The sequence below is a fragment of the Aspergillus piperis genome (assembly GCF_003184755.1).
Source record: "Aspergillus piperis CBS 112811 unplaced genomic scaffold BO85scaffold_2, whole genome shotgun sequence".
In the NCBI taxonomy this organism is placed as follows: domain Eukaryota; kingdom Fungi; phylum Ascomycota; class Eurotiomycetes; order Eurotiales; family Aspergillaceae; genus Aspergillus; species Aspergillus piperis.
Window position 1 is genome coordinate 1,257,470 of NW_020291592.1, and position 13,732 is coordinate 1,271,201.

At 51.9% G+C, this 13,732-nt stretch overlaps 6 protein-coding genes across 6 annotated transcripts; 5 read left to right on the forward strand and 1 right to left on the reverse strand.

Moving 5' to 3' along the window:
• The first annotated feature begins 1,785 nt into the window (after window positions 1-1,785).
• BO85DRAFT_445299 (uncharacterized protein) lies at window positions 1,786-2,210 on the forward strand. The gene has a single exon (XM_025659229.1). The coding sequence runs from the start codon at window positions 1,829-1,831 to the stop codon at window positions 2,015-2,017; it is 189 nt and encodes a 62-aa protein (XP_025519810.1). The 5' UTR covers window positions 1,786-1,828; the 3' UTR covers window positions 2,018-2,210.
• A 2,236-nt stretch (window positions 2,211-4,446) lies between these two features.
• Window positions 4,447-5,442, reverse strand: BO85DRAFT_120087 (uncharacterized protein). The gene has a single exon (XM_025653904.1). It carries the CDS (start codon window positions 5,299-5,301, stop codon window positions 4,561-4,563), a length of 741 nt encoding a protein of 246 aa, XP_025519811.1. The 5' UTR covers window positions 5,302-5,442; the 3' UTR covers window positions 4,447-4,560.
• Window positions 5,443-5,477: 35 nt separating this feature from the next.
• On the forward strand, window positions 5,478-6,952 carry BO85DRAFT_412633 (putative HLH DNA binding domain protein; the record flags this gene model as incomplete). Its single annotated transcript, XM_025657574.1, has 2 exons — window positions 5,478-5,792; window positions 5,872-6,952. Exons 1-2 carry the CDS (start codon window positions 5,734-5,736, stop codon window positions 6,950-6,952), a joined length of 1,140 nt encoding a protein of 379 aa, XP_025519812.1. The 5' UTR covers window positions 5,478-5,733.
• A 1,517-nt stretch (window positions 6,953-8,469) lies between these two features.
• Window positions 8,470-9,910, forward strand: BO85DRAFT_362233 (ANP1/MMN9/VAN1 family protein; the record flags this gene model as incomplete). The annotated part of the gene is made up of 4 exons (XM_025655617.1): window positions 8,470-8,642; window positions 8,743-9,374; window positions 9,430-9,477; window positions 9,528-9,910. 4 exons carry the CDS (start codon window positions 8,470-8,472, stop codon window positions 9,908-9,910), a joined length of 1,236 nt encoding a protein of 411 aa, XP_025519813.1.
• A 723-nt stretch (window positions 9,911-10,633) lies between these two features.
• On the forward strand, window positions 10,634-11,377 carry BO85DRAFT_445302 (uncharacterized protein). Its single transcript, XM_025659230.1, has 4 exons — window positions 10,634-10,828; window positions 10,895-10,950; window positions 11,019-11,182; window positions 11,274-11,377. The coding sequence occupies exons 1-4, from the start codon at window positions 10,752-10,754 to the stop codon at window positions 11,301-11,303; spliced, it is 327 nt and encodes a 108-aa protein (XP_025519814.1). The 5' UTR covers window positions 10,634-10,751; the 3' UTR covers window positions 11,304-11,377.
• Window positions 11,378-12,343: 966 nt separating this feature from the next.
• Window positions 12,344-13,697, forward strand: BO85DRAFT_412637 (4-hydroxyphenylpyruvate dioxygenase family protein; the record flags this gene model as incomplete). The annotated part of the gene is made up of 3 exons (XM_025657575.1): window positions 12,344-13,005; window positions 13,066-13,230; window positions 13,313-13,697. 3 exons carry the CDS (start codon window positions 12,344-12,346, stop codon window positions 13,695-13,697), a joined length of 1,212 nt encoding a protein of 403 aa, XP_025519815.1.
• Window positions 13,698-13,732: the final 35 nt, after the last annotated feature.

A 13,732-nucleotide genomic window follows, 5' to 3' on the forward strand; every position in this document is an offset into this window, starting at 1 on the left:
GATGGTTCGCGAACTGCGCGTGTTCACCCTTTGGGTTGGGAGCGGGGGAAGGTCAAGGCGACGACAAGGAGGCTGTAGGTTGAGGTAGTATGAATGGAAGAGGGGAATGAACTCTAAATACGATTATGGAGATGCCGTCGTACGTAGTGTACCTTTGTTTCATGTTGGTTTATCTCCGAAAGGAAAGAGGTATGTCCGTGCGGCGTTGGGAGGGGGGACTGAAAAGAGAGGGGATCGAGGTCTAAGGTGGCTCTCGAGGATCAATAGAGTAAGTGTCTGTCTTCCTAAACTGAAGGGAGACCAGGAAAGAGTGAAAGAAAAACAGAAAAAAGAAAATAGGACCTACCTAGTGTTGTGCTAGGCAAGAGGATGATGGAGGATGAGGATCCATATGATAGATAACCGGATAGGGGATGCCTTGCATGTGTGGATGCCTCAGGTCGGCCGTCTTAGGGCTAGGGCGGACAAGAATAGCATAGCCTGAGGAATTGCCTTCCGGAGATCCTCGCCTTTGCTCCTCCGTCAGTATGCAATCCTCCGTGTGTCGGTGCTACGGCTGAAGGGTCTGGAACCCGGTCTAGTGGCAATGGTGAGAGCGTCGTTGCTAGTAGCTGGGCTGATCAGGTGTACGAGTCCCTTGAGCCGTAAGGCAGTGGTTGAGGCAAGGTGGTGGCTATATCTGGAACCAGACTCATGCAGAAATAGCTAATGATGGGGCCTTACAACGCAGGACGAGGTGGACGCAGCACTCCGTATGGAATAATGGAATGCCGGGAGAAGGGCGCCCCCTTGGAGCACCTGAAACAATGGCACGAGTTGCGTGAGCCTTACTGGCGGCGGCGGTCGACTCTGGGACGGCCTTCAATATTAATCTGCATAAGGGCACTATGCAAATGCGGAAGGCAGAGAGATAGGACTTCGTGCCAGTACGTGAGCCAGTCTGGTCCGGCCAGAACCGAGTGGCAAAGGATCACATCACGGAGACAAGAATCTGATACATGAGGCGATCTTGCATCGCCGCACGCAGGGCCATCCCGGTCTCTGCTGAGATCCGTGCCATGATGGGCCACGCTAATGTACGTGTGTTCATAAGCGTATCCTCCGGAGCCCTCTCATGGGTTAACTATGTATGTACGTTCAATGAGATGCGTATAAACTACTGTAACCCGACTGGGGTTGAACGGGGCCTAGTAATGTTGCACTGTAAGTGCGTTGGGGGAAGCCGGTAGTGACAGGGAAGTTGCTGTAAGCAAGTCGACAGGTAGACTAGCCCGGGTAGCTTGCGAGCCGGACGACTGGCTACCGGGTTTGGACAACGCATTGAGGGGCGCGAAGGGGTCTAGGCGGGGAGGGTCGTTGCTTCTGTGATGCATCACCTGGGGACAATGATTGGCAAAGGCGTCAGGCTCTTGCTGGGTCTTTTTGCCTCTTTACAAGCGTTCCGAGTCCAACTGAAGTAAGCGGCATGCGATCGGAAGTGCTATGAATGTTGTTGATTCTTTGTGATGCGGATGGAGTTTTCTTTCCTATCCAGTATGACCTTTGGGAGGCTTGAGGGGGAGGGGGATCTCCAAAAGCAAAGGATTCAGTCAACTGTCAATGTGTCAGCGGCAGTCCGTGTCAGTTTTGCTGCCTCTCGACTGTTGGACCCGCCAGTCGACGCTGTGTAACCAATTCCAAATCTAGACCAAACTTAAATCACTCCTCGGCTTTCCAATTTCCTGCCAGTCAGGACGGCCTTGCACCCTATTCGAACAAGATACCGATGATGATTCCTCGAGTCATCAAACTCAAGGTGACTCGGTACTATGGTCGAACCCAAATTGCAATGAACCGGTTCCCCGTACTTAGTAAATCGTGCTATGGATCTCTCATGGACACATTAAGGTTCACTTCAGCCGCTCCTCTCTCTCTCTCTCCCTCTCTATTGATGGATTGTTGCCCTTCCGTCGCTGCTGGGAATTCCCTGGTTGAAACCAATAGATTGGCACTTATCGATGCTTCCAGACCCCGATAATTCGGAAAATAAGCGAAACTTGTCAAGTGAGTGTCCTTCGGGCAATTTTCTAAGGTTTTAGTCCATGGGCCCGTGAGCCGGGGAAGCATGTAGGAGCGCAAGCACATATGCCATCTATGGACATAGACTCAGCGAGAGTTTACGAGTGAGTTCGTGCCTGGCGGCCACTGCGTGCGAGCGATTTCTGATCGAGCAGGGGTGGCTACTCTTTCAACTGGTGTCCAGTGTTTCATGACTTTGTTTTGGTGGATGGATGTATGTACTGCCAACTCACCACTATGGAGCTTGGTACTTTGGAGCCTCCACTATGGTACTATTGGTGGTTTGAGGGGGCAAAACCGATCGGACATACTCGTTGATATGGCCTAACAACACCATCGGCGGCAATCCTCGCTATCGCCGCGCGGCGCCGTCTGCTGAAGAAAGGGCGGCTAAGTGTAGCGATAACGTTCAAAGGCGCCATCGTCAGCCTCGGCTACTAGGGCAAAGGACTTGCCTCTCCGGGAATAACGGAGTCCGCCCTAACCATGTTAGTTAATTGATCATTCAACTCTCATGGCGTCCACGCCGCCCTCGGAACTTCCCCCAAGCCATTACCATATGGGAGGCTGGTAGTTAGTTATCGTTTGGCGCCCAAGATAATGATCGTCCACATTCCTCCTTCAAGTCTCTCAACGTGGGGCGGCCTGGGCGTGGCTGGAGCTAGAAGATCCATTGTTCCTTCATCATGCCGCATTCTCAGATCCGGGGGCACCTGAATATGACAGATCTGATCCGGCCGCCGCCTTGATTGCCATCTATCAGCGAACCCGGGATAAGGTTTGTCCTGTTTGGTCGTGTTCTCCTCATATGGCTCTTGGCTTTGGTACCCCATTACTCTGTATCGCCGGCCCTCCTTTCTCCACTGACACCCTCGGGGTCTGCTCTCTCCCAGTGAAGAGAGAGAGTCGTGTCCTTTCCCGGGGGATCTTCCATTCACTGATTGCATTCCCGTCCACCGTACCACGGTTCCAACGAGTGGCACTCCTGAAGTAAACCTGGAAATGGGGTTCCCTCACGCTTCTTCACGCGATAGTCTGGTGGAGTTTTCCGAAACAACTCCTCATAGCGTCTGTCTGTTGGAGACGTCCGACGACATTCCAAATCCCCTGCCCAGGTCTACGCCAGCCTATTGCGACGGACTACACCAAGCCTGCACCAAGAAAAGAAGCAGTCCAGAATTGGGTCTGACAGCCGTCACATCCTGGTCGCTGGGATCTCCCAGTGACCCAGGCGTATGGGCCCTTCGTCGGCTGTGGATGATCCCAACTCTGTCCGAGTTTTGACCCCTTCGTTCGGGCCCGTTCGGTAATAACCTGTGCTATTATAGACAAGGCCACTCTATGATCCCATAGCCCGGCTAAACGAGGTTCTCATGGAGACAATGGCTCTGTCGTATGCATCAAGGAGAATCGCCTCACTCGTAACCAGCGAAGACAGGTTAGAACCGTGGAGACTCGTGACAGATTGCGGCCGCTCATTGCCTCCTATCTGACAAAGGTCGATCCGTGGTCTCCTCACACAGCTCTTCCAGGTACCAGGTACTTTTGGCTTCCTTCCTAGAAGTCCTTGCTTCGTGCTATTAGGTCCTATTCCACCTCCTGCCGAAGCTATGATCTGCTTTCGGGGAACCTGCATCTGCCTCTGCATCGGATCATTATGTATAGTACATTCTTACTATGGGCGTTCATGACCCTTTATTGGTACTTTTGCTTTTCCTAGCCGAGTGCCCTTATATGGGCCGCAGGTCAAGACGAGAAAGACACAAGATCGGGCCGGGACTGCTCCCGTGGGCCTCACTTTTGCCCTCGATCCCGTGCAGACCATGTGCTATACATAGTAGTATTTACGGAGGGGGGTGTGTAGTCTATAGTGGCACTGAGTTTGGGAAGATCGAGGCGATCGAGGCGACTTTTGATACCCTCCAAATGGGTGGTCCGGATGGCTGATCCGATCTGTTCCCTATAATTTGACGTTTAAATTTGCTTCTCCATGGCTTCAGCACCTTGTCCGGTTCGGAATTGGGCCTGTGTTCGAACTGGCCAGACGGATAAGCGCCGCAGAGCTAGTTCCCACACCTGTTACAGCCACCAGTCCGCGCTTGTCCCAACGACGGGAACGTTTTATGCCTCGACGCTATGGGTTTCGCGGATGCATCGCCGCCTGGGTCCAGGATCCGAAGTGGACACTGGGTGGACGGACCATGGCCATTGGCCCGAACAGACTATTGATGACCGCGATGCAAGGGGAGTCGATACCTTTCTTCGCCCCGTGTAGATCGAAAACCGCTGCAGCGGTGACAAATCAAGGGTCTGCGATCCCCAATCCGACTCTCCTTCTTGTTCATCGGGATCATGGCACGTTGATTCGTCGATCCGGTGCTTTGCCTCGCGTCTGTGCCCATTTCTGATAGAGCAATGTCCCATTCTGTTAGAGGGAGTACTATGGAAAGTGAAAATAAAAAGTACTAGTTGATGGGCTGTCGAACTCTGCCGGAAGCTTGTTCATGCATCCCCGCATGTCCTCATGGGGGGTGAGGGAGCAAGGGAAGCAGCAGGAGAAGGAGGATGAGGGGGGTGGAGGGAAGAAGGATGATGAAGCAGTGGAGGCGATGACCAGAAGAGGAAGCGGCGCAGAAGGAGAAGGTCCAGATGGAGATGGAGGCTGCAGATAATCTGTAGGGGAAGCAGGAAAGTAGTAGTAGACACAAGGAATAGTATCCCAAGAAGACAAGAAATAATAATAATTAAGATAAAGTAAAATAAAAATATGAAAAATAAAAATAAAAATAAAAACAAGTTAAAAAAAAAAGAAAAAGAAAAAAAAAATGGAGAATCCAACGACTCCACCACCATCAAACCATCTATCTGTATGTCATCGTCGATGCTCCATTTCCTTGTTGAGGCAGTCGCAGATCGAGCTAATCCGTTTAGCTTCTGGGGAGGATCCCAAGAAAGCACTTGGTGATACATCCCGAATGCTCTCTCTCTCTCTCCCTCTCTCCCTCTTTCACACACTCTTTCATACTGTTTTCGTACTATTCGCAACCTCTCAACCCTTCGCATTCCTCTTCCGATGCAGTTCATTGCCAGCTCAAACTGCACGTCTGAGCGCGCCACCACAATGGCGTCCTTTTGCTGCTCTTTCTGGTCTTTCCCCACTCCCTCCTTCGTCGACTTCCTCATCCATTGCCTCCTCCTTCCCCTCTCCTCGTTCTCGCCTGCGGCTTCCAACATATAAAACATGCAGCGGGATCCTCCCGTCTTGCTCTGTGGGAAGCATTGTGTTCTTCATCATCATATCTCAGCTGCTCCTCGTGGATTAACCTGATTGTTTCCTCTTGTTTTACTTCTATCCTTAGAAACCCCCCTCATCCTCTTCCTCCCTCCCCCCCTTGATTGTATCAGCGTCATTGTTGCCACTGAACTCTCATTTACTATCATCATCCCTTGTGGTCCTTATTATTGCTCCTCCCCCTTGAAGCTTATTCTATATACTTCTTGGCTGTGTGGTTTGTTTACTTCACGCCTAAGTCATCCCGCGCCGGTGCAGACATACATATCAGAGACATTTCCCCTCTTGCCTGCAGTGCATACAGACAAACCTCAGACATACAGCTCTCTAGCTGCAGCGCCCCCCGTCTTTCATCTTACCTGCAGCAAGAAGCCATCAGCACCATGATGTTTGAAGACATGAACACCATGGCTGACGACATCTCTCGCCGTTGTTCTCTCCCGTAAGTTGTCTTTGAGCCTTACCGACAGATGCAGCATCTGACGTGACAGGCTCCCCCACAGTGTGCGTTCTCTCTCCAGTGCATCCAGCACGGCAGACATGAGCGAGGACCGCCGCTTGCCCCCGCTCCCCCGCGTGGAGCCCTTGCCCCGGGGCCCCTTTGACCCGTTCACAACCAACATCGGTGCCACCAGCTCTCCAAGCTCCCAGGACGCTTTTCCCGTTAGGTCGCCGTGGCCTGAAGCGGAACACATTGTGACTCCCCCATCACCAGCAACCTCCGCCGACAGTTCCTGGCCAGAGTCCGTTCAGTCTCAAAAGACCTTTGACTGGCCGCAAGAGCTTTCCCCTGCAGAACTCCTGAACCTCATCGCCCCCAAGCACATTAACCGCAAGCCGCCGTTGCAGCAGCTCTGCGGGCGGAAGCGCAAGGAAAGCATGGTCTCTGCGGATTCAGACGACCAGAGAGAAAAGCACAGAATTGCAGAGGGAAACCGACGGAAGAACCTCAGCCAGCTGCATCGTGAGCTGGACAGCCGCATCCATGATTTCTTCTTGGAGCGCGCCGGCTGGAACCCATCCAAGAGCCTACCAGAGTCCAAGGAGCATATTGTTCAGGCTGCCATCTTTCTCATCGACTTCATGCTCCTGATCATCATCCACTTGATCCGCCAGGAGAATGAAATGCCTCGTCAACTGTCCGAGAAACTGGAGCCCCAGATCCGCTGCATGCAGTTGCAACAGTTGGTATCCAGTCTTCAGCAGCAGAACCAGACTGCCCAGCAGCAGATCAAAAGTCTGAAGCAAGAGAACCAGATGTTGGAGGAGCGCAACCAAGCGCTCGAGCTTCAGCTGAAGTCATACGAGCACATGTTCCGATCGCCCAAGAGCGAGCCCCTGACTTCTCAGCCGATCATTCATCACGCCGAGGCCAAGCCACGTAACATGCTCCCCGGGTTGCGGGTATTTTGCGACGAGATTGCCGCCAGCAGCCCTGAATCCTCTCGGCTTGAGTCCCATCCCACAGCGCCAGCTTTCACTTTCGGACATACATACCTTACCCACACTCCTTCTATCACACGGTCCTCTTCGCCTGTGTTCGCACACGGACCTCACTCAGTGCCTGTATCACGGCGTCAATCCATCATCCCGTCGCCATGAATTGGTGCATCTGCCTCCTTCACGATCACTGAGGGAACCTTGTCATGATTCTCCTTGAGTCCATTCCTAGAGCGGCTGTTGCGCAGCCCAAGTTTGTTTTTCATCTCATTTAAACTGTGATTTCTGGCATAGCGAGAGCGTTCGTCATCGACATATACTTGGGACAAGTGATGTCTCCTGCACCGTGATCTGTTTACCGTCTGATATAGAGTCCACACTGGACTCAAGCTTTCCTGCGCATTTCTCCTATCGAACCCGGAAAAGGCGCAATGTGTACATCATTTGAGAGGAAGGAAAGAAGGGAAAAGGCAAAGAGCGTTTGTTAGGCATTTACGACGGTTGGTTTTATTTGGTGTCTGTACAATCTTTCTTCCGTGTTCATATTGGGGAAGGCTATAATTATCTTGTTCACTGGCCAGGATCTGGAGCATTGTGGCGACAGTTTTACCGGGTTGAAATTTCGTTTTCCGCTTAACTATACATACACGACTGATTTCGGTATCTATTTCTTTTGTGATGTCTTCTGCTTATTGTTCAGGGTTCGGTTCCCATGGGGTGATTTTTTGTAACTATCAGCATAGAGCGAGATGACCATGAAAAAAAATTCTTGTCTATAAAGAAAGAAAAAAGTAAACTCAAATGGGGTACAGAGTAGTGGGTAACTCCTTCAAGCATGAGGTAGTAGACCTTTGGGGAGGGTCGAGTAGATTTGTTAGTAGTGATACATAGTGCAATTCGGTCGTTGAGTTATGCCGTGGATGAGGGTTATGCAGCTGATTAAGGGTCTCCTTAGTCACCCGCGGCTATAAATAAAAAAGAAAAATTAAAAGCGGCGGGCCAATCCCGAAGCGGCCAACTGGACTTTGAGTCTGGCTGGAACTTCGGCGGGTCGAATCTTCCCTGTCAACCTGGAACTTCTCTTCTGTCGACGACCATTCCATTTATCTTATCCTCCCCTGGACTTCTCTCTGTGTCGCTTGACTGAGAACTGGTCGGATCACTTTGTGTCCTGATCGTTCATCGTCTGCTTCTCACATTCGTTTGAAACCTACTCCCTTCTTTGCTGGGGCCCTCCGGTGCCGCACCAACGCTCCCGCAGCCAGCCTTTTCCCTACCCTTTTTCCTGCCCCGGGCGATCGCTGGCTTCCCCCCCTTCTCCATATCGCATCATCAACTCTGACCTCCCCTGTCGACGCCTTCGATCCGTCAGATTCCAGTCTCGATTTTGTGTGATCGTCCCTGCCAGTATCTGCATCGCGTCGAAACCCGCTCCTTTTCCCTTCCCCGGACGGTCCGTCTCTTCCGCCGCCCGTTCTGCATCGTGTTGTCCGCTCCACGACAGATTGATCGATCTCCCTGGACTCTGGTGTCCCAGCGATAGACATCCCCATCCCCAGAAATCGTCGCCTAGCTGTAGGCGTCGACGGTTTCTGATTACGAGAAGCGAGACCATTCTGCTCGCTTTCCTGGCCAACTCATAATCTTATTTCCCCTTTTTCTCCCCCCCCGTCGCGAAGATGTTGCTCCCCAAGGGTGGTGTAACGTGGAAGTCTGCCAAAGCACGGCTGCCTCCATGGCGGGCTGTTCTGTTCCTGGTCACACGGACCCGTTTTCTGGTCTCATTGGCCATCACTGGTCTTGTAGTCCTACTATGGCGTGGCATTAGCAAGTCAGCGTCGGAGATGCAGAGGTGAGTACCTGAATCGACGTTGACAGGGCTGCCCGCGACACCCGGTCCCTGGCAACGACTTGCAGGCACGCGACCAGGAAACGCTAACGGCTGCATGTAGCTTCTACTGCTATGGCCCTTCAAAATCGCCGATGGAGATGAGCATCAACGAAATGGTCGAGTGGACCGCGCACACACAGACCCCTGTCGTCTTCAACCATCACGCTGCCTACGAAGTGAACTCCTCGAGCATCAAGACCGTCGACCTCAACCCCATCAAGTCTACCTCCCAGGCCATCTCGAATTCTGAGCGGGTGCTCATCCTCACCCCTCTGAGAGACGCATCCGAACATCTGGTCAACTACTTCGATCTCCTCTACAAGCTGACGTACCCTCACAACCTCATTGACCTGGCCTTCCTCGTTGGTGATTGCAGTGACGACACCATGGCTGTTCTTACCGCCGAGCTGTCCCGGATCCAGGACCAGGTGGATGAGAAGATTGCTTTCCGTAGCGCGACAATTGTGCAGAAGGACTTTGGGGCTGATGTCGAGATGAACGTCGAGGACAGGCACTCTTTTGCTGCTCAAGGCCCGCGCCGCAAGGCTATCGGTCGCGCCCGCAACTACCTGCTCTATTCGGCTCTCAAACCTGATCACTCTTGGGTCTACTGGAGAGATGTTGACATCTTCGACAGCCCTGATAGCATCATTGAAGATTTCATTGCTCACGACAGGGATATTCTGGTTCCAAGTACGTTGCAACACCTCTATGAATACCACGTTTTAAGGTGCTAACCCTGTCGCAGACATCTGGTTCCATCGCTACCGGGATGGTGTTGATGTCGAAGGTCGATGTATGTACACAAACTTCCCTTCACAATTCTCGCTTTGCTAATTCTTGCAGTTGACTACAACTCGTGGATCGAATCGGACAAGGGACGCCGGCTTCGGCAGACTCTCGACCCGGATACTGTTCTGGCTGAAGGCTACAAGGAGTACGACACTGGTCGCACTTACCTGGTTGGCATGGGTGACTGGAGAAAGAACAAGGATGAGGAAGTTGAGCTCGACGGTATTGGCGGTGTCAACATCCTCGTGAAGGCTGATGTACACCGGACTGGCATCAACTTCCCGGCCTACGCTTTCGAGAACCAGGCTGAAACTGAGGGATTCGCCCGCATGGCCAAGCGTGCTGGATACCAGGTGTACGGTCTTCCGAACTATGTCGTCTGGCACATTGACACGGATGAGAAGCCTGGCAACCTCGGAGGCCGCAAGGCATACTAGCTGCATTCCTGAGTTGATTCTCATTTTCCCGCAGTTTGAGTGGTACACCTATTGCCACATCTCATCCTTTGACGCCTGAATACCCCGTTCCCGTGTACATCCGAGCCCTTGCAGCGGTTCTTTGCATGGAGGCTTTCCTCTTAACGCTTTTATTGAATACTTTTTCTTCGATTTTTCTTTTTCCTTTTTCTCTTTCGTGATTGCATTTCTTCGGACGCGGGGACGGATATCTCACGACGCCGGTAATTAAGTCTTTCTTTGTATTGCGTGCTAGGGTTATGTCTGATTTTGTTGGCGCTACGGGGACAGTGTTCAGCGGTATTGGAAGCTCATAGAGAGCGAGTGAGCGGGCTCTGGTTGGAGCCTACGTTGTTCTTCCAGGCCCAAGCCATGGGCTCCTTTCACCGGCATGGTGCTCTGAAGCTATTGCTCATCTCCCGGGGTCTGCTTGACGCATCAACCGCAGTTAAAGCAGTTGACCGTATTTGGGATGAGCTATGCAGTAGCTCAGGGAGGTCGATGAAAGAGGCAGATGAACAGGGCCATGGTGCTTGGCGTCCATGTACATACATATATAGGCTACAATCTGGTGGGCTTGTTATGATTGTAAAACCGATAAGCTAGTAGCAGTAGTAGGAACTTAATAGTAGTCATAGGTTTTAATAGTAGGCATAGTCGAAGATCCACCGGATAAGTGCTGCTCCTGCCTCCCCACCTTTTCCCCGCTTCCACTTCCCGCCATCGGATCTCTCGTCTTGCCGGACTTTTCCCTCAGATTTCCCTCTCACCACACTCTACACCTTTCTGATTGCGTGTCACTGAAAGACGAAACATAAACACCATGCCTGCCAAGAACGAATTTCTCTGCATCCTCCCGGACAAGCCGGGAATGATGGCCAAGCGACTGGAAGTTCGCCCGTAAGAACTACCCCTCACCTGTTCATTCTCGTCATCAACACTGACAACACCGGCTTCACCGAACAGTCAACACTTGGAAGGAGTCAAGCCCCTCGTCGAAGCCGGCTCTGTGGTTGCGGGAGGTACATCATAGTTGCCACACTCCCTGTTTTCTCCTGCTTCTCCGTTGCTGACTTCTTCCCCTAATAAGGCGCAATGCTCGACAAGCACCCCGCAGAAGGCGAATCCATGTCCTTCCAAGGAAGCATGATGATGGTATTGGCGGAGACCAAGGAGGAAGCCGAGGCGCTCCTCAGGAATGATATCTACACGAAGAGTGGAGTGTGGGACATGGACAAGGCGCAGATTATTCCGGTTTGTGTTTATTCCCTGCTTTTGCTTCCCTCCCCTTTTGGCAGGCCCATTCACCATGCGTACCTTTTTACTGACATGTGGGCGGCTATAGTTCAAGTCTGCCGTTCGGTTGGCATTGTAGATCTTCTTTTCCGTTCCTGTCACATATCACATTCCATGGTATATATGAATGACTCAGTTTATTGCATAGCGAAAGTGATAGTACCTTTGGTTATTGATACTATTGGAGTAAGTGGGTTTATTTATTCATGCAATGCTTTGCGCGTGGCTAGTGCAAGGTAGGACAGCGCAACAATAGTACGTGCCTGCGGTGGCAGCACGCATTTGCACTATGAAGTGACTGGTCATGTCGGCAGTCATCGTGCCTTTCAGGGGTCGAGTCTGGGAACTTGCATGTGCAGGACTAGTTCTTGACTGGGGCACGATGCTCCATGGGCCGTGTCCCCGGTTGTCTACTTACAGAAGGACATGGTTATCTTCTGCGCCATGTGTTGCTCATTGTTATGCGTCATATCATACGGATGCTTCCCTGTTAAGCTGAGATGGCTGAAGTTCGTCCTCGGCCGGTGTTTGCTCGGCCATGCTTACGTGACGCAGGTTTTAGGTTTGGGAGTATACATGAGGAAGGACGTGATTTGAGCCTCCAGTTTAAAGGCTGCTGGCAACTTGTTTCTCCGTGATTGGATCCAAACCTAATCTTGATGATCAACAGCACACTCATTATATCGTCACAATCAAGATCCTAGCCGGACGGATGTGACGAGCGTTGCATGTCACACCTCTCTTGATCTGCCTCCCGATGATAAAGAGATTCTACTCGGCGCAAGGTACAAAAAGCGAATATACTCTCGACACTATCATATGTTGAAAATCTCAGTGAAGCGGCCAAGAACTAGACGAGTCAGTGCTACAGTCGTACTCCAAGCCAACAGCACTTCATCGCGCATACAAAGAAGGCTGATCTTGCGTCACCCTTGATAAACTTGACTGCGGCGATGCATGCACCTACAGGTCTGCATTCCTACAGGCGGAGAGCATGTATACGTAACCCAGCATTAACAGAACGTGGCAGATACCTGAATATGTGACGCGATCACAGCATCTCAAAACTAAAATTGTCAAGTCGTGCAACCAAAGCATCAGTATACTCAAGACCTCATCATGCCGTCCAACGAGAGTCAATCACAGACAGGCAATAATGCCATACTTCGCAACATCAATCCCAACTATACGGGCTTCGACCACATTAGATGGTATGTCGGGAATGCCCGTCAAGCAGCGACCTACTTCGTCGCCCAATTTGGCTTCCGCATCGTTGCCTACCGCGGACCAGAAACGGGCTCCCACCTAAGCTGTTCGTACGTTATCGCCAACGGAAACGCCCGATTCGTTCTCACGGCTCCCATCACCTCTCCCAACAACACCTGGGACAAGCGGGCCTCAGGAGCAGACCGTCAGCAGTTGGATGAAATCCATGCACACCTCACCAAGCATGGCGATGGCGTCAAAGACATTGCGTTCGCCGTCGACGATGTCACTGGTGTTTGGGAACACGCCATCCAGCACGGTGCCATCTCCATCCAGGAGCCACAACTCCTCAAAGATGACAGCGGCGAGGTCCGTTCCGCCACGATCCAGACCTACGGCGACACAGCACATACGCTGATCAACAGATCCGCGTATCAAGGGATCTTCCTCCCCGGATACCAAGCCGTATCCGGCCAGGATCGACTGAACGATCTACTTCCCGAGATTGACGTGATCGAAATCGACCATTGCGTGGGCAATCAAGGCTGGAATGGCCTAGACAGCATTGTGAAGTAGTAAGCATCACCTCCCATCCCCATAACACCTTTCATACTATACACTAACACAACCACCAGCTACGAAGACGCCCTAAACCTCCACCGCTACTGGACCGTCGACGACAAGGATATGTGCTCCCAATACTCCGCAATGCGCTCCATCGTAATGGCCTCGCCCAACGAAATCATAAAAATGCCCATGAACGAACCCGCCACCGGTCTCAAAAAGTCCCAAATAGAGGAGTACGCCATACCCTCCCCCCACTTTCCCTTTCGTTCTCTCCAACAAGCCCCTCTCCCCGGACTACTGATTAAAATTTCCCAGATTCGTAGAATACTACAACGGCCCGGGCTGCCAACACATCGCCCTCCTCACCCCGAACATCCTACAAGCCGTAGCGAACCTCACCACCCGCGGCGTATCCTTCCTCTCCGTCCCAGACACCTACTACGCCAACATGCGCACGCGCCTCGCATCCGCGAACATAACCCTAGCCGAAGACATCAACCTGCTTCAGAAATACAATATATTGATTGATTTCGACGAGGGTGGGTATTTGCTGCAGATTTTCACGAAGCATGTGGTGGATCGCCCGACGGTGCTTTTGGAGATTATTCAGAGAGAAGGGTTTGATGGCTTTGGGGCGGGGAATTTCAGGAGTTTGTTTGAGGCGTCTGAGAGGGAGCAGGAGGGGAGGGGGAATTTGTAGGTATTCTTTGATTGATTGCTAGGTTGGTTGGTTAG